Source organism: Aythya fuligula, chromosome 15, assembly GCF_009819795.1.
Source record: "Aythya fuligula isolate bAytFul2 chromosome 15, bAytFul2.pri, whole genome shotgun sequence".
Lineage (NCBI taxonomy): Eukaryota > Metazoa > Chordata > Aves > Anseriformes > Anatidae > Aythya > Aythya fuligula.
In genome coordinates this window covers 11,906,349-11,925,756 of record NC_045573.1, presented here as the reverse complement: position 1 = coordinate 11,925,756, position 19,408 = coordinate 11,906,349, and the positions used below count along the sequence as shown (strand labels likewise).

Here is a 19,408-nt window from a genome sequence, read left to right as displayed (position 1 = left end):
CCTGAGTATTTTCACTATTTGTAAGGTCTCTACTTTGACTTTCAGCAGTCATGAGTCTGTTCCCATCTCATGTGGTTTTATTCATATCACAGAATAAAAAAAAAAGAAAAAAAAAAAAGAGGAGTTATATTTCAACTTGGTCCCATCAAGACTTATTATGAATGGAAAATGTATTAATTGCACGAAGAAGTGTCCATTTTAGAGTATGAGGTACATATAATGCTCTTTAAATGTGTAATCACAAAAGAGATTAGAGATTATTTTTCACTGCTTGGCAAAAGGTATGAACTTCATATCATTCTATAAATGAAAAACAACATCTACAAAGTGAATTTATTTCAATGATATTAAAATCCCTCTGACATCTGCCCTTTGTGTTTTCTCCTTCCTCTGTTTTCTGTGCTTCATAAGATATTTGCCTAAAAGCAGAACCAGAGATTTCACTTTTCACCTGGTTTCAGTCAGCACAACTACCCCAAACTGAGTGCTCTGACATCTCTGAAGGATTCACTCATTACATTTTGCAATTCATCGTCCACTAGCCTCCACATGTGATATTGAACATGGTTGCTGTGGAAAACATTAGAGGAAAAAAAAACACACATTGATTTAAGGAAGCAGAAGCTCCTCTTTTTTCCAATGTTTGCTGCCAGCTCCTGTGAACAACACTGGCGTGGTGCAGTGAGCACGGAGGGATCAGACAAGCCTTACGAAACAGGAATGCAGCAAGGCCCCAGGCTTCCATTCATTCAAGCTGTTCCTTGAGCAAACCTCAAGTCTGTGAGCTTCCAAGAAGGAAAAGAGGAGGGCCAAGGGTGGACAAACCAACTCCAGCCTGCATCGCCATGGGAACCTTCACTACAATCATCCAGACGCAGAGGACACAAGCTGGGAAGTCCAAGGTAAAAAGCTGACCTTTACAAAGTGCCGTGGTGTAAGCTGTGGATCAGCTGCCATCCGAGGCAGCTTGGCCGGGCTCCCTCCCCACCAGAGCAGGGATCTGGCCACACCTATTAGGGAATCAAAGCCCATGGGAAATTGTTTCTATGATCTGTCAGATTCTGTTTTCTAGCAGCCACCCTGCATGTGATTTCACAAAGTAGCAGAAAATTAAGCTTGAAAAGCCTTAGATCTCCCAGAAAATCCTTTTTCTCATGGGTAAGGAAATACACATAGCTGGCTGCAATACGACAGCCTGTTTTGTTCAGTCCAGCCAAAATGTTCAAGTGGAAAGTCCTGACACCACCTTCCCATGCAACGCACAGGAAGAAAGCAACGTTCCCATGCATTTAAGAGAACTGCATCAAGTTCAGTTGTTGTAATATTGAGATGAGCCCTATTTGACAGGCACTGTACAGTGATCCTCCCCAGGTAGCTGAGTGACCTCACTCTTATTGAAATAATTTTGGTGATTCTGACACTCTTTAGCTCGAAGCTACTCTCTTATGTTTGGTGGATAACACTACTTGCAGTGTTCCACAGCGAGAGACAGGGTAGGCATGAGAATTGTATTGGTTTCACCTCAGGGCTGGTTCTTCTCTTATGCCTCTAGCAATATTACAGTAGCTGTAAAGCTTCTGTGCAAACACAGCAGTTCAGAAAGTCTCTCCCAGGCTAGCTGATACATCATCTCTGAGCACTGACCTGTCCCTCCCTCCCTGAGCACTGTGCAGAATGGTAAAGAGGCAGGCCAGCCTTCAATACCTACCCAAAAATGCCTCTTCTGAAAGGCTCTGCAGAGCAGTCCAATAATCTTCTATCTCATGGTGAAGGCGTTACAGTGGTGAGGAGAGGTACCCTGTACTCATTGGCAGCTATAGCAGCCCCAGGATACTTTGACTTATGCTGTGACAGGCTCCAAAACCCCGGATCATTTAACCATGACCATTTCCACAACCATCTCCCCCCACCTTCTCACAAAATCGTTTTTTTTACAGCCCTTACATCTTCTTCATACACACTGCTGCTATCAGAGCAGGAAGGGAGGGGCATGCCTGTAACTTCCCATTTGTAGGTACTCTATATTTTTATCAAAAAATATCTTTTTTTTTTTTTTTTTTTAAATGAGGAGACAAATTCTGATTTCTGTTATCTTAAAAACAGTGGAAAAGAACGATTTACACCACAGCTAGGATTGGACACACATCATTTTTCAAACAGCATTAAAAAGAAACCCAGAGCCACTGCTTTGTTTCAGACAGCATTACTGAGATGAAGCCAGACAGTTATGGGAAGGAAATTCACAGCAGAACAAAAACATGTTGTAAAATACTGAGCAGAAACACGAATAAGCACATTTTAGAGAAGACTGGAGCTGTGTGCAGCAAAAACATGAGTCTAACTGTCATGCAGAAATATGACCAAATCCAGTACCTCTTCTCGCTTACAGCATATTCTGTTCTCATTTCCGACAACAAAGGAATAGCTTTTGCTGTCAGATGATCTAAGAGAGTCTTTTAAGTTGCAACAAGTCTTCGAGACTGCTTCCCAGCCACAGCAGGAAAACAGGAAGAATTTTTTTTTATGTACTCCACAATCTCATCCCCTTGCACTCAAAGTGCTTTCTAACGCAAAGACTTGCTCAGCCATTATCACTAAGACAGCACCTAAATCCCTAGGAGATAGATGGTGCATCCCCTCCTACCTCCAAAGACAGCCCGTGAATCCGATACATATATAACATTTCAACTCTACTGACCACGTCAGCAGCAGCAGAGGAAGCACTATTCTCATTCCAGCAAAGGCTTTGACATTAACATACAGGCAAAGCTCATGGCTAATGGGATACGCTCAATCATGCCGCTGAGTTAGAGTGCATTATCCCCAAACTTTCTCCTCTCTTAGCTGTCATAAACTCCAATGCATTAGTGCAGTGTTCCTTGTGGAATACAGATTAACACAAACTTGAGTTTGTTTTCTTCACACCTTTTCTCCATTCTGCATACTTCCTTCAGGTGACTGCAGATTTAGTGCAGGAAACATGCAAGCACAGTAGGAAGATCCCAGGTAGGGGAAAGTCTGGGGAGAGAGCGGGCTAATTCAGGACTTTGTCACTAAAAACGTGCAGTTCTGATGACTGTATTTCAGGCAGTTTGAAGATGCCTCTCCTTCCACTTGCACCCCTTTTGTATAAGCAAAGAGATGTCCTAAAACACAGGAGAATGGATGAGAGTAATTTCCACCCATTCTGCCAATCATGCACAGCACTAATGGCAAAGCACATTAGCTTGATAGGTCTTTCAAACTGCTTGCTTCTGCAATAGTTAGCGATGGTCCCAATTTAAATATGTGCTACCAAACTTTGGGAAAAATGAACTATAATGGCCTACTCTTCCCTATGTGAAGTCTTCACCTCCATACAAACTTAGGCAAACACCACTTCTCCTTTAAGAAGGCTTGGGTTTTCTAGTTACAACTCCCAGTGACAACCTGAATTCCTGAGCCTCACTAAAATCAACAGCATGACAAAAAATCAACAGGACTCAGCTACAGCCAGGCTGTCACCACCTCCCCTCTGTCGCATGAAGATGGCTGAGATACAGCCATGCAGCTCCTCTGCTACGGAGTCATTGCTATAAACGCAGAGAGGAGGCCCCAGGACAAATGTCTCACCCACAGGTGACTCATCTCCACGCGGACTCATCAGTCCAATGACGTGTGATATGTACGTAAGTGCTCTCCCCAAAGCTGGAGATACGGCTATCAGGCTGCCTAGCAGATGCAGGGTGCCAGACACATGGGCCCTTAGCATCAACTCAGGGAAAGATGAGACACAAGCAAGATTTGGAAAGCAAAGGACAGGATGAAGAGATCTTCTGGATTAGAACTTCAGCCAGGACTTAAACATGAGCTGTTGGGTTTAGGGGCCAGCGTGTGCCATGCTGCAAGTCTCAGCATCCTGCTGGCTCTCCCGTTTGGGCACGCAGATGTGGAGGTGCTGTTCTGGGGGCTGGACCTCCTCTCCCCACACGTGTCGGTCCAGCACTCCAGCGCCCAGTTTAGCAGCTCAATGACCAAGTCCTTCAAGCTTGATCATTGGGCCTGAAGAGTGACAGGTGAAAAGCTGATGTGGAATTAAGTTGCAGTTCTCTGAGCAAACCTCTTTAGAAGTGGAATTAAAAAGCTGTAGTAAAAGACAGTGGAAGATGCTGAAGCCACTCAGCATGGGTAAAGCCATGATACTCGTCAGTGAGACATCACAGCATTCAAACTCTACAGCTCAGCACGAGCTTGACAAGAAGACACTAAATTACAGATTCACAACTGTACATGCCCTGTGGGCTGTTTGTAGGGAGGGAAGCATTAGGAAATGGAAATGTTAAGGATTACTTCCACCTGTAACATGCCTTTTTTTCCCCCATCCACTTCTCTAGAAGGTTCTGGTCCTGTTAGGAAATTTTAGTTTGGAAAGAGCTTCCTCATTTCTAGTCAGAAGTGAAGAATCCAAAAAGCTTCACTGCACGATCTGGCTCATTCCACTGGGACACCTCAGTTTGTCAGATGGCTTTTTCCTACTCTTGTTTTGAATGTTGCAAAAACGTTGTTTCTGCTGCTTTTCCTGGGAGATTTTTCAATGTCTCTGAAGTTTCACATCAAGCAGCTTCCCTCTCGCCATGCTATTTGGAGAACAGGTGCATGCCAGGCAGGGTTTTAACCTACGTGCCTAAATTAGAAGGGTCACCCTGTGCATGCTGTCACTGGAAATGCTTCTCACTCCCGCTTCAAAGACTACGTACAGAGTTCAGGCACTCACATGTCCCCATTAGGTGCCTTAAAGTGCACAAAGTAACAAGCAAAGAATCCATGCCCACTTTTCCATAGCATGAAACAGTGATTTCTAATTTCCTCAGCCATGCATTGCTCTTGTTCTACCTGGCTATTTCAGTCTTTGGAAAAAAAAAAAAAAAAAAGTTTGCAACTTTCAAGCTTGAATGCCTGTACACGTAAAGCTCTTCTGGTAACGTAGTTGCCACCAACTCGCCAGCAGGAAAATCCCAAAAGTTTGCATTTGTGCTACAGAAATACCACATTAAAGAACTGCTGTATTTTCTGCAAGTCCCCTCCCACACATCAAACTTCCTGTTGGTTCAGCCTCCACTGTTTAAAGCCTTTTTGCAGCATTGAGTTGCAACATCAAGGCAAGTTTGGTGCCCTGGATCCAGTTCTGGAATTCTCATCCTTGCTTAGCCAAAACTGAATAAAAAAAATGGAGCTTTGCTTAAGTGAAAAGCAAAGAGGGAGCTTTGTGTAGACCTGCCTTCAATTAGTACTGCTGTCTCAAAAATAAATAAATAAACCCTAACACCTGTGCTGGAAGCCAGGAGGGAAACTAAAGAATAAAGAAGGAGCAAGTAGGGAACTGATCACCAGGAGGTGCAACAAAAGCAATTCTTTGGAGTTAAAAAAAATAAAATCATCTTCACTTCCATTTAGGGATGGAGGTTCCTTTCCCTGAAACCTTGCTGACACGATCACTCACCCAGTCCTGCTGTGCCCTGACTCCTCTTATCATGGAAGGTATCCGTACAGGCTGGGAATTCAACAAGATGCTCCGGGAAGCATGCAAAAAGATGTCAAGTGATAGCTGGTGGGGCTGTACCGTTTGGGCAAGGGTCCCAGGGCACAGAGCACTGGAGAAAGTGCAATACAAAAGCAGTGCGCCTTAATGAAACAAATTAGCAGAGGCAGAAAGCAACAGTGCTGGCTACAGGTTTCCCGTGTCCCTAGGGTTAATGCTTGCATCCTAAAGCTTAACAGCAGAGAGTACTTCCATGTTAAAATGAAGTTCTCTTTTTGCTGACAAGGAACACTGTAGTTAATGACTTCTACGGGGACTATGCCACTCCTAACCTAACCTGCGGTTTTAATGACTGCTCTGTGAGTTTACTCTTCATGCCTAAAGTGAGTTACTGGAGGTTAATAGGCAGCATGCATAGTATTAATAAGAAAGCCTCAAAGAAAGATTACAAGAGAAAAGCAATCTGTTTGGGATTCAGAACAGACTGAAAAAACGCTAGAACAATTGACTGAAAACAAGACCTTGGCTTAACCTTTAAGCACTTTGTTGAGTGTATTACAGAAACTGCTATCAATTGCTTGTAAAGCCGTACACAGAGCTTGGCAGCACACAAGCAGATGGCAGTTTTACCTGATGTTCCTCCTCCCTCCACTCCTACCCATTTGTTTCATCCACCCATCAGGACTTGAGTTTCAGACTAAGCTACCTGGAGCAAGAACTGTATGCCTTATGTATTCACTGTATGCCTTTCCAAGGGATAGCAGCAGGTCCTTTGGTCAGCTCAGGTTTGCATACACCACTCCAAAATCAAGTAAATAAAAAGCAAGCACGGATCACAGGCCCTGTGCAAAGTTTTCACGCCAATGAAGCTAAAAAATGTGACACTGAATTTTCCGTGTAGAATTTATACTGGTTGTATTTTAATGACGCTTGGGAACATTCTCAGTTGGTATCACTTTGTAAAGCTTCAGGCAGACAACAGGGTTAGCTGCTGCCTGCTGAGAGGCTGGCTCATTGCGCCTTGCTTAGAGAAGTCAGCCTTTCTGTTTAACTGCAAGACACATCTATTAAAAAGCCACGATACATCGTGGTCTCAGTGTAATTCAGGCCTGGGAACCTGGGTGGCACAGAGCATTTGAACTTAGGAAGAGAATGTGGCCTTTAAATCGACTTTCATTTTTCTATGGCATCAAGGCAAAGACCTACCCCCAGAAAGTGCCTGCTATCTCGCTGTTCAACTTCTAATGATTTATAATCCCCCTAATAGGGGATTTGCATAAAAGCCCTGACTGTTTTAAATGATGCCTTACTTTATGCCTTACAAGTATACAGCAGATTTATCTTTTACAAGTATGTCAGCCTGCTTTATTGCACTTGCCTGTACTTGAAAGCTACAGTGACTGCAAATCAACAATATTAAGCCTCCTTTTCCTTCAGAGAAGCGGGATAAACCTTGAGGCAAATTGCTGAGTGCACTGCTAAGCCCCTAAGCTTTCATGGCATTGATTCTCACATTGTAATAGTAATCCCCAAATCTGGTTGGGATTGCAGCAAAGTTCTCATGCTACACTATTTTCAGAACTAAACTTTGTCATGAACCAGAATTGCAGCCTTCACAATTCCCTGGAATTGTATCTCAATTTTTTTTGATGATTTAGAAATACTGGGAAAAAAACATGATCAATTAAAGGCTGGTGATGTCATGGGAAAGGAATAAGTGGAACATTCCCTCAAAAGGTATGGAAATCAGGTAGCATTCAGTGCTTCTTTGAAAAGCTGGGATAAATATTTACAGTAAAGTGGGAGAGGCAGTTATGTGCTTAGAGGCCTAAAAGCAATGTTTGATGCCCACAGGGAATAAACTCCCTGAGTAAGCCCAAGGTGTATGAATTCTTGTAACATTACATTCACTTGAATATCTGTTATGGAACACTTGCTAAACTGACAGAAGTGAAGAAGTTAATTATCATTCTATTTCCAGACAGCATGAGGTGAGTGTTCCTACAGACTTCTCTAAGAAAGCAAGTTTAATCACTTGATTTTAAGTGGTGCTATGTCCTTGTAATCTCATGCACTTCAGTGGAAAATCAACACTGCTTTGAAGAATTTATTTTCAAACAGAATTTAAATGCTTAGCTAAACCAAACGAAAATACCTGTAACACAGGAAGAACAACAACTTCTACTGGACATAATGAGAAAAAAAAATCAGAAGCCCAAGCATTTCTGTACAGTACCTGAGGATCAGGACTAACAGTAGTGATGCAACTCAGCAGGACAGAGGGAATTTCAGGAGCAAGTGGATATAGCTGGTTTTGGAAGCAATTGACCAGTTTTGGACTCCACCAGATAACATCTGGAAGCCACGTACAGGATAGAAATTCAGTAATCCTCTGGTAAAAAATGGATATTCCTTGGAGATCTTCTTCAGTCTGCAAAAAGTCAACAATTAAAATGCATTGGTGATAGGCACTGCAGCTCGTTGTTCTGTGTTGCACTGTGTACCTGTAACAACTCTTTCTGCCTGCAACAATCCCAACCTCATGCTTCACGCATCTGCCATACAACTGCACTTCAGTGTCTCCAAACCAAAATCTTAATTTAACACCTCTCAGCCTCCCAAACCATCACAACCTGCATCCCTGCAACAACCAGAGCTTCTAAACTTGTCCCCTTACCCACAGAAAGCACACTCCTCCCACGATCCTGCTGTCACTCTGCAAAATCTCCACTTCCATGACCAAAGACAGAACTGAAGGTCCTGATACCGTCTGGGTTTGTGACACCAGAGAGGGGACTTGAGAGCAGATGTTGTCTGCAACAGCCAGTTATGCCCACCAGCTGACTGTGTGATGTGCTCACACCACGGCCTGGGGAGACGCTTCCATGTGGACTTGCCTCAAAAAACCCTTTGGTAAAGGGGCTGAGAAGATTAGCAGCATTGCTCTTCCACCACAGTCCTCGATACGCTTGGACAGCTGAGCTATAAAACCCCATCGTGGATGATAACTGGAGAGTTAACAGCAATCTTCGACTGGTAGCCAGACACTGGTATAAAATAACTGGCTCATGACATCTGACAGCCCACAGATACTGCTCCAAAGCACATTACATACATACATCCCTCTTGAAAAGGGAGACAAAACAGGCTGATACAATGAAACATACATTTGCAAAGGGTTTCATAGCGATAAAAATTAAAATATTTATTAATTTCATGATTTTAAAAAGATTGATACTAACCTTAATATCGATACATTAATTTTGAACACTGTACTGCTAAATTACATTTTCCATCATTTAACCTCCCCTCTAAGCCCTTTGTTCTTTCAAGTTTGTTCTTAATTAGTCAGATTTTCAGAGAACAAATTGGTGACCTCAATGAAACCCAATCAGAAATGAACAGAATTAGCAATTATGCAAAGCGTCTTCTCCATATCCTCTATTACGGCACCTAGAAATTAGAACTCGAGCAGTAAAGGACTGAAAAAAAAAAAAAAGCCCCAAATCGAATGACAGAGATCGTGAGCTCTTTTGAACCACCACGGAATTGTTAAGTGATCAAAGCATACAGAGAAGAACCATGCTGCTCTGCGTGGTGCTAGTGTGCCTAATTGGGAATGCTGAGTAGATTCTTAGAAAGCATGCTCTGTACAAATCTAATTCCCATCAGACATGCCTGTAAATGCAGCTTGTCGATCTGCATGCAGAAATTACAAGAGGTGTAAAAGCATTTGTTCTAACAACTCAAGAAACCAAAACCATGAAGGAATATTCAAATCTTTCCCACTTTTCTCAATTGTTTGGAAGGAGCACTGAAATAAAACGAGCAAAACTAAACCCCCCAAAAGGGATTAAAACATTGCAGAAGCATTTGATAGAGAAACAGATGTCATCATAATTGAATACATCGAAAGTTAATCTGCTTAGGACAGGAGCTTTTCCTTGAGAAACCGTTATTATATTCGTAACCGTATGAAAGACATAGATGGCAGTGAAGAAGCTGGTAAATAAAAAATTGGTGGCTTACAGCTCTGTAATGTAGCTCATCTCCAGTAACTAGTAACTGGAGAAAAACACCACAACAAGCAAAGAAACACCCCAAACCAACCAGCAGCACACTATAGCTACGTGAAAGCAGCAGGCTGTCTTGTTCCAGTTGCTGGTGATGAGCTGTGCCCCAGCATCATTGGAGCTGTGACGCTAGGGCAGGCACCAAGCCACACAATCAAATACATCAAAGCCAATGAGACTGATGAACACGCTCAGGGTGTTCAGTCACACCAGGGGCGAGAATTATCAGTGAGGCAAGCTGAAGAAGGTGAAATCTTGCCCTCTTGATACAGATAGGTCCTCAGATTCTAGCAATCCAATATCTGCTGTAAAAATCATATTCATGTTATGATCTGAACAAAATCCATGGACAACTGTCATTTTGCTGCTATCACAAGATACAAGTACAGACACACAGATAGGCATTTCCTTCCTAGCATCAAATAAGCAAAAATCTACCTAGTAAGCTGTGTAGTCTGTACATCTCCATCTTTGGCACTGAAAATGGACCCTGGACCCTCCACTTTAAAAACATTAAATATCAGTTGTCAGATGCAGTTGGTTAAAATTTATACTACTTGGTATGCCTCTCTACACAATACAAAAAAAAGGTAAGGAAAATTTTCCTACATTTTTATAGTCATTCTTGGAGTCAGTAGCTGCAGTAATAATGCCTGGGAACCCCAATTTTTCCTGGATTTTCATATTTTGAAGGAAGCCCAGGTAACTGGTTCTTATTGCGCCAACAGGAGACAAACAGAACAAGAATCAGTAAATGCCACAACGGAATAATTTGATTATCCGATTCCACCATTGAAGTATCGTACATTAACTCTACAGTACGAGACTGAAGACTTAAGTGTGAAAAGTAAAGTCTACCACATCTCTCTCCAACAATAGCTGAAGCTGTTCATGGGGAGGAGTGGGGAGGCAGGGCTAGTCTCCCCATTAGGACTAGTCGTTTTCCTCACCTCTGCTGTGGGCTGACGTTTCTGAAAGACTTTTGTTGTTCCTATCAGCTTAAATCTCCGTTGGGGAAAGAGCAGCAGCTTTACAAATGCCTCAAGAAAGCAAAACTGACAAAAGTCATTGTTATCAAACTGACACACGGTAGAGCCTCCAATAAGAGGAAACTTCAGTTATACGGAGTCTTGCTTTGAGCAATACCATCCAAATGCCTTGCCTGTTCACTTCCATGCACGCTAGCTGGACTCAACAGCAACATTAGTGGCTGGAAATTGGGCAGTAAACAAGCATTTACAATTTATATGCGGACTGGAAACTCCACAAGGCTCGTTCTGACAACCTGTGATAGAATCCTTCCCGGCTCCAAGCAAACCTTCAGAGCAGCCTGGGCTTGCAGCTTCACGAGTTCATTCAATTATTTGACACCAGATACATATTTTGAGCATACTCAGTGCTCATCAGTTCTGATACTCTGGTCAGCTCCTCATCTAAGATCAGCAGAGAGTGATAAGGCAACTGGACAGGAGACAGGTTAGTCCCTGTTCCTGTTTTCTTTGTTTCACAGAAAACATCTGGAATTGAGTCACCTGAGACAGAAATCAACACTAAGCCCTTGTCCAGCCTAGCAGGCTGCTTAGCCTCATTAGCTCTGCTGCTTCTGCCAACAGATGCCCAAACACTAGCTGAAAGGTGTTTTTTTTTTTTTTTTTTTTTTTTGAGTAGTGTTTTAATCATAACATTTTTGCCAGCATCAATCATTTACGTGTGCAAGCACTGGAGCCGCAGCTGTCATACTCCAGGCTTTATGACACATCATGGGAAATTCAATCTTTACTGCTGATAGACAGGCAGCTGCGAGCAAGGAATGCTCATTGCAGCTGAACAAGGGAAGCTGAAGCAAGTTGTCCCCCCACAAGAAGGACATGGACCTATTAGAACGAGTCCAGAGGAAGGTTTATATGGATTATCAAGGGGCTGGAGCACCTCTGCTACGAAGCCAGGCTGAGGGAGCTCGGGTTGTTCAGCCTGAAGATGAGAAGGCTCCAGGGAGACCTTACAGCAGCCTTCCAGGGCCTATAGGGGGCTTCAGGAAACCTGGGGAGGGAGTCTTTGTCAGGGGCTATAGGGATAGGACAAGGGGGAATGGCTTTAAAATAAAAGAGGGTAGGTTTAGACCAGATATAAGGAAGAAATTCTTCCTTACAGAATTTCTGGAAATCCTTGGAAGTGTTCAGGGCCAGGCTGGATGGGGCTTTGGGCAGCCAGGTATCCCTACCAGGGAAGAGTAGCAAGGCCACAGTGGGTCTCAGCTCTAACAAGCTGTCTCCACAAAGGAAAACAAAATCGTCGATACTCTGAGCATCTTGATGCAATCTGTTTCAAATTAGCTCTGTTAAAAGACAGCAACTCTGGGCCCCACTTTGTTCCATTTCACAGCTCTGCTGTTTTCAGGACACGAGCTCACATCATGCCTTACAATACACTGTGCCACCTACACATGCTAGATTTTCAGCTTCTGTGCTAGACCTTTCAGCTTGGTGTTTTGGTGCACAGCACAGACTCTGTAGTCTAGCAGAGTTGAGGGAACAGAGTCTCGGGTCCTATCTTTGGGTCCTGACTCCTGGGAACCAAATAGCAAGACAACATTCCCTCTCATAGGCCACACTCTTCACACAGTTAAAATATAACAGGACAAAACATAATACACGCAAACATATGTCTCCTCAGTCAAGTCCCTGCACTGTGGGGTTACAGCCACCAAAAATATATTAACAGCTAATGAGCAGCAGAGACAAAAGACTTCGCCATATAGAGCTGGTTCCTCATCTGCACATAATCTAAATTCAGCATAACTGAGGACAGCTTGAGTTGGCAATTAGCTGTAAGCAGTCTTTCAGTTCACACAGTACTGGGCTGTTCCCCCATTCTAATTTAGAGCAGCACTTATGCTTTTCTGTCCTGGCTCACTGAAATTTGAGCTTGAATTGGCATATTCAAGCCTGGTCTCTAGTGAAAAATAGCAGTAACTGCCTGTGGCAGTTCTGTATGACTAGCAAGTGTAAAGGCTGCTACTTACTTTAATCTTCGGGATCTTGGTGCTGTTTTGGGCTGGAGATTCATCTGGTGCCATTAGACAAGCATATAGGGCCAATCCATCCTCTTGCCAGGCCTGCTGTAGCCCTACCACCTGAAACGGAGCTTTGGGTCCACCTTTAATTTTCACAGGAGGCACCTGTAAATCCATTTGAACATAATTTCATTTTTAGATGGTTGTATTTAGAGACTGAAGGTAACCCCTTATCTTGCTCTGTTGCTTTTGAGTAGTCATATAATATACAATAACCCAGGGAGCACTCTCACTTGATTAGTGGATTAGCTATGGTTTAGCCACTAGAAAAATCAATAAAGACCAAATTAAATAGGAATAACATGTAGGTTTTGATAAGTCATAGGATTTATTTTCTCAGTGAGGACTCTCGTGACTTGCAAGCTCTGACTTCCACCAGTTTCACTAAGTGAAAGCGAGAACCTACATTTGTTCTTTAGTCTAGCAAGAAATGAGAACCGAGTCCCTGTCAACACTGCCCATTCGTGGCACTGCATGCTGCCTTTGTTAATGATAATGAAATCAGTCCGATCTCGGTTCAAAAAACAGTGCTCAGTGATTACGCCATTCTGAGGAGCTATTGCAGGCATCTTTAATAAGACTTCATCTTCCCTATTAGGGATCTCTAAAAGGCAGAACCCCATCAATCTCTGTTCAGTGAATCCACCTTGTAGTTAGACTTGAGGTGATTTCTTTCTGACAGATTTTTTTATGTGTGGGAGGCATTCTATCTGCCAATATACACATCTGATCCAAAACAAGGAGGATAAAAAGGGACTTGTGCCAACCTCAAGATGAACACTGGGCATCTTTTATTGTGAGCATCAGTTTTGTTCCAGAGACAGGATTCCAGGAGTAGAGACCACTTATTGGCTCACAAGGCTGCCCCAAATGAGGCTGAAACAGGATGCGTTTCAGCAATGAAATACATGAGAAACCTTACTGTTGGGTAGAAAAAAGACAGAAAAGATACCCAAAACAGCCTGGGAAGACATCACAGCACTGCAAAGCATCCTGAAACTTGGGTAGCAGGTGAAAAGAGGGCAGAGGACCATCAGAAAGTCAGACACAAGCAACCAAAGCCACAAGAAAGAGCAGCAGCCATGTGAAGCAAAGATCCCTGACGCAGATTGTGTACTAGATGAAGAGACAGGCAAGTTTGAATTACAGGACTGTAATTCCTTCCCAGGGTTCTGGTGAATACTGAAACCACTTAAGCCTTGTTCTCATGGTTTACACTGTCACTGTGATCTCTAGATAGATTAATAGCTCTGCTATTCACTGCATACATAAAACAAAGCTATTTACAGTGAGATAAATGCCTTTAAAAAGATATTCTCAACACAAGGTGCGAGTGCATTTTCAAACTGTGGAATAGGTCGGTTGTATCACTCAAAATAGCACTACCAAGTCCTTGACTGCCTTGGATACTGGTTTCGCATGGGAATTTCTGTAGTAGTTCTGCTACTGGAGAATGCTGTCATCTTTACCACATTCTCCACTAGTAGAAATCAGCATATCTTCAAGGAAGTCAATAAAGACATGCTGATTTACACAAGCCAGGAAGCCAGTGATTCAGTGGAATTACACAGATGATCAGCAGATGAGAATTTGGTCTAAAATGCTTCAACTTTTCTTTCGTTACAGAAACACAGACGTTTTCATTGCTATCCAGCAGCTGTTTTGGAACCTGTCTGAAATCAGTTTGTGGCTTTTATCCCAGTTTTCACTGGACATAGAGTCCATCACAACATTTGACCCTCTTAATAGAGGCAACGCTGAACCCTGGAAGCTGAGATGCCCTTTCAGGCTTGAAGAGAGCTGCTGCAAGTCAGAGCTCAGGCATTTTAAGTGGGAGTAAAGGGAAGAAACCTCACACTGCAGCTGTTCATGAGCTAACTATTTTCCGAATGGAAGATTCAGACTCTGGGGTTGTTCAAGTGGCAATTTTCATTAGCACTGAACTAACATTAAGGAATGTTGGCAATGTTTTAATGGAAGCACGAACATCATTAACAATTAATACTGTTAAAGTGGAGTTTAAGTGATTTAAAAGCCTTGTGCATGCTGTCCACTCACGGTGAAATTTACGTTGAGCACATGGATAGGTATGCCAACGTCTTTAACAAGGGAAGATAAGAAGGCCAAAATGCAGGATGGGGGGAAAGAAAAAATACTTCCCATTTTTCTTAGAGGAAAAGGGTAGCATCAGATGAACGGGAAGAGTGAAGGTTTCTTTAGAGTGGAAAAGGTGTGATCCAAAGGACAACTAAGACAAAACAGACCAGCACTTGTTCATTGCCCTCTTGGCTATCAGAAAGGATTTGTTCTTAAATAGACGTGTCAAGACAAGTGAAAGGATGGAAATGTCTCCATTTTGCTGTGGACGAAGTATAATACTTAGCCCTCTGCATTCACTAATCACTTTTGATTACTTTGAGTCTGCTTCACTATTTTTTAAAATGAATTAATTTATTTTTACTTTCTCTGCCACACTCTTTGTAAACTACAGGCATAATCCAGCAAAACTTGCATTTAAAGACAAGGTAGGACACAATTTCCCCTCCGTTTAACCACTGTTCTGTAGCTGTTGGAAGAAAGCAATTTTGAGAACCTATTCACAGGAGGGAAAAGCACACCCTTAATCATGCAGAACCTTCTTTTGTGCAGTCACTGCACATACTCACCAGAGACAGAAGCCATGTCACAAGGGCATTGTAGATGTCTGCTGCTCTCAGCTCCACGTTAGGCACCTGCCCACTGCACTGATCTGTAGATACCTGGCCACAACTTGACAGCCAAATTGTCATGAGCAGCACCTCATTTTTCATAGGGGCTGATCTAGGTAATGTGTCAATATCTGGCAAATAAGAGGCTTCCTGTCCAAAAAAAAAGAAAAAGAATGTCATTTGGATTACTGGAACAGTGTTCATCATCACGAATGAATTATATTCATTGCCATCATAGGAGGAACAATTAATATCTAGTGAGCATTTATCAGAGAGGAAGTGGGAGCCAAAAAAGCGAGGTCATTATATCAGTGACACATTCTGGAGCACTTCAGTTTTTCTTGGAGAGCTGTCACCTGGGTCTTCATTTAGCCTAATACCACTCGGTAAATGGAAGATTACGTGGTTACAGCTGGATATAGCATGATAAAATTTACTCTGTATTCTTTAAGATTTGGCACTATTTCTTTTAAAAATCAGTGAACGCCTTCAAGGCAAGCATGGCAGAAGTGTCAAAACTTTCATCATTTTCTGCTTCATCTACATACCTCATTCACAGATGATGATACATTCAAGTGAATTCATTGCCTGTCTTTTACTTTAGCATTGATACTTGGTTATTTTGGATGCAATCCATCTCCTTGAGGAGACCTGTTCTTTAACAAACAGCCCCAACCCTGAATTGTGGGATTACAGTTTAAGCGATCTCTTCTGTTTCTCCAAAGATGCAATAGCTGTAATTATTAGCTGGCTAGCAATTCCTATCTATCTTCAGCCTGCTGCTCCTGACGTTTCTTCTGTAAATTAGGAAACTAGTCCCTAAAGTCACAAAGATTATCCAGTACACATATGAGTATTGTTCCTCAACAGGTACGATCCTTGAATAAGGACCTTAAGGGCCCCCCCCAAGGCAAGCTGAGAGCATGTATTCTACAAGCTTCGACACACATTCATTTACAAATAGCTGGAGCTGTTTATGGTGATGTTATTTCCAAGCTACTAGTTACAGCATCGGATGAAGGCTATGCTCACCACTTCAGTCAGCAAAGTGCAACGAGACTGCACTTCCTGTGCACATCAGTGCAATCAGCCAGCAGACTACACTGCTAATTAAGGTGGGCAGAATCAATCTGAAGTGACCTACTGTAGTACGAGGCTAGCAGGCTCCCCTTTCTGTGAGCTGAGCTGTGGGAACACAGGAGGAGCGCAATGAGAACAGAAGGGTGTTGAGGAGCAGCTGGGCAGTTGTTTCCAGTTGCTCCAAGTAGCCCTTAATGAGGATGTCTGCCCATGCCTTTACACTGAATTAACCTTAATTTGATTTACCTGGATGTACTTTGGAAGCAAAATCAGCTAAATCCAATTAAAGCCACTTTAATTCTGAATTTAAACGTTCACAAAGGTGTTTAATGACTAATCCATTTGACAAGTTAATGTAGCTTGACTTTTGTGCCTGTCCTCAAAACACAGGATTCCTTAAAATGGTTTTAAAAAAAAACAAAACACACCACCCATAAATACAAAGCCACAAGCAGATCTACTGTGTTGCCCAGTTATTTTGTTGCTAAGGCCTACAAGCACCAAATAAAAAGCAATTAGTAATAAAAGAAAAATAGTCATGCAAAATCTTCTGATGTTGCAGATCTGTAGTACTCATGTTACTGTAGCCCTGGGGAGCTAACATGGCTTTGACACTACCATCATAATTCTCCAAGAAAGAGGCCTGAAAAGAAACTTGGAGACTTTTAGAAAAATATGACCTTCTTCTGTAGCCTGCTTGGAGACGTGATTCTTTCTTCCTGTCTCAGCAACCATATGGGGAGTGCAATCAATGACTGGAGGTAACTTGAGAGCTAAAGATTAAACCAGGATCTATTCCTTAAGCAGGAAATTTCAAACTTTTGCAAATCTACTTGGCCCAGTGGCATGGGAGGGCTCAGTAAGTTTTCTGACCAAGCTCAGATAAGAATTTCACTTCTGCACTTGTTAAGGTTCTTCCTGAGAGCAAATGAGGCTTTGAACACTGCTCTTTGCCCTTTTCTTCCTGTCAGCCTCCTTACCCAACAAAGATCTAGGCAAAGAACTTAACTAATTGCAGAAATACTAAGACTAATGAACAAAAAAATGAAAAGGAGCTAATCCTGTTTAATTCCAGGCAATAACTGCTGAAGTCAGCTACATTCAGTGCTTTCTTAGTATGCCTTTGCTCAGCATTGTCCAATTTACCTAGTCTACCTACGAAGAGAGTCCAGTTTCCCTACATGTTACACTGACTTTTGTGACAGTATTAGATCGTAAAAAGATAGAAATGACTGAAATCCTGAGCTATTTTTGGTTGCTCTGGCTAGAATTGTGCTGTCAATCACAGACAGGCTTGCAGCTGATTGTACTCAAGTACCAGCAATTACCATAGAGTAAATAAGATAAAATTTCCTATTTCCAAAGTGCTTGCTATTTTATTTTGCAATTATAGTTTACAACATTGCAGCTTACAACCCTTCAGCTTGATTTTCCATCCACCCTTCCACACCCAGTTCTGGCCACAATTCTCCACTGTGACACAACAACCGCGCAAGCAGAAGCATTGGGCACACTGAGCAGCCAAGGAAGAACATGTCTAGAGGTCATGTTAAATAGATATTTAAAAAAAATTAAATAACCTACCCCCAAATCCACACTGAAAAGAAAGAAAGAGAAATTAATTGCAAGATGCCTTATGGATACCTATGTCTTCTAGCTTGCAGCTAAAAAAAAAACAAAAAAACAAAAAAAAACAAAAAGCAATTCAAAGGGATCTGCACAGATCTGCCTTTTTTTTAATCAGAACTGTTTATAATCACAGCAAGCTGAAGCTTAGTGGATACAAGTTTGTCAGCCAAGACTAATGTCATTTTGTTTCTAATAAAATAGCTCTAATTGGTTAAATGATGCTTTTGTTGATGGTTTCTGAAAAGACTAGTTGGCACTGCTTTTACTACACCCGCACACCGCATTGGACAAACAGCTCTGTTGCCCTAGAACTGGGAAAGATTATCAGAGCTGTTAGAGGCTGGAACGACAGAGCAGCAGCTCAGGAGCCAAGGGGGCCAGCTAAGAACTTTGCTGCTGGCTCCCAGCTAGGTATAAGGCCAATGGCAAGTGAAAGTGATTGCCATCCAACTGCTGTTTGAAAAACACTCTACATTACGTGCTTGGAAAGTTCCTATCACTGCACGGATCCAAAAAAGCAGTCAGTATTTCTCATCAGAATCAGCTCACCCAGGCTGAGGGTTATCTCCCAGGGGAAGGGTAGGTCAAGGAGAAGCAAACTTTTTACAGATACAGCCTCTCTTTTGCAAATAAAAAAAACTTTAGCATTTTCCTTCTAGCAGTTTTTTTTTTTTCCAATACAAACTAAACTGATGCTAATGCTAAAGAAGGCATCGTGTTCAATCAAAATAAACTCTCTACTATGCTGAGCAGACTCTATAGCATGGAGAGCTAAATGAAAGCATCTGCTGCATGTGAAACATATAAGTTATACTTACTGAGTCTCCTCCTTCTTTACTGGAGGAGGTGAATGAGGGGGAAGGGGAGGAATAGGAAGAATCTTCCTCTCATTGGCTGAAGGCTTAATCAAAATAATTGTTTTCAGCCATGTCTAAATTTATCCTCCTATGTCATCCGCACCCTAGCTTGGATCGCAGATTTCAGAGGCAATCCCTGATGAATGGCAAATTACTGACTGCAGAAATCTTCTGCCAAATGATGCATCTGCTGTACGTTTGTAAATGTGAACTGATTTCTAGGTACTTTAGCAGCTCTAGCTAATTTCTCTAATGAAAATTCTATACTCTCATGCTGAAATAGCTCTAGCTTTGCATGTTCATGCTTCGCTGGAGGCACAGCTCACAGTACAAAACACAAGCATGCTGATTATGTGGTGATACATCTATTTTCCATGCAGTCATGTTGCTAATGTAGGACAGTAGATAGTTGGGATACATTTAACATTTGTGCCCCTCTCTCCAAACCAAAGCAGATAACGCTTTCATGG

The 19,408-nt window shown here is 42.3% G+C and overlaps 1 protein-coding gene across 1 annotated transcript in view; it reads right to left on the bottom strand.

The window, feature by feature from the left end:
• C15H16orf71 (chromosome 15 C16orf71 homolog) overlaps positions 1 to 19,408 on the bottom strand; it is a 95,237-nt gene that overhangs the window by 50,338 nt on the left and 25,491 nt on the right. The window contains exon 10 of the mRNA XM_032197773.1: positions 15,331 to 15,522. Coding sequence (XP_032053664.1) covers positions 15,331 to 15,522 — 192 coding nt within the window. The remainder of the gene's footprint in view (positions 1 to 15,330; positions 15,523 to 19,408) is intronic.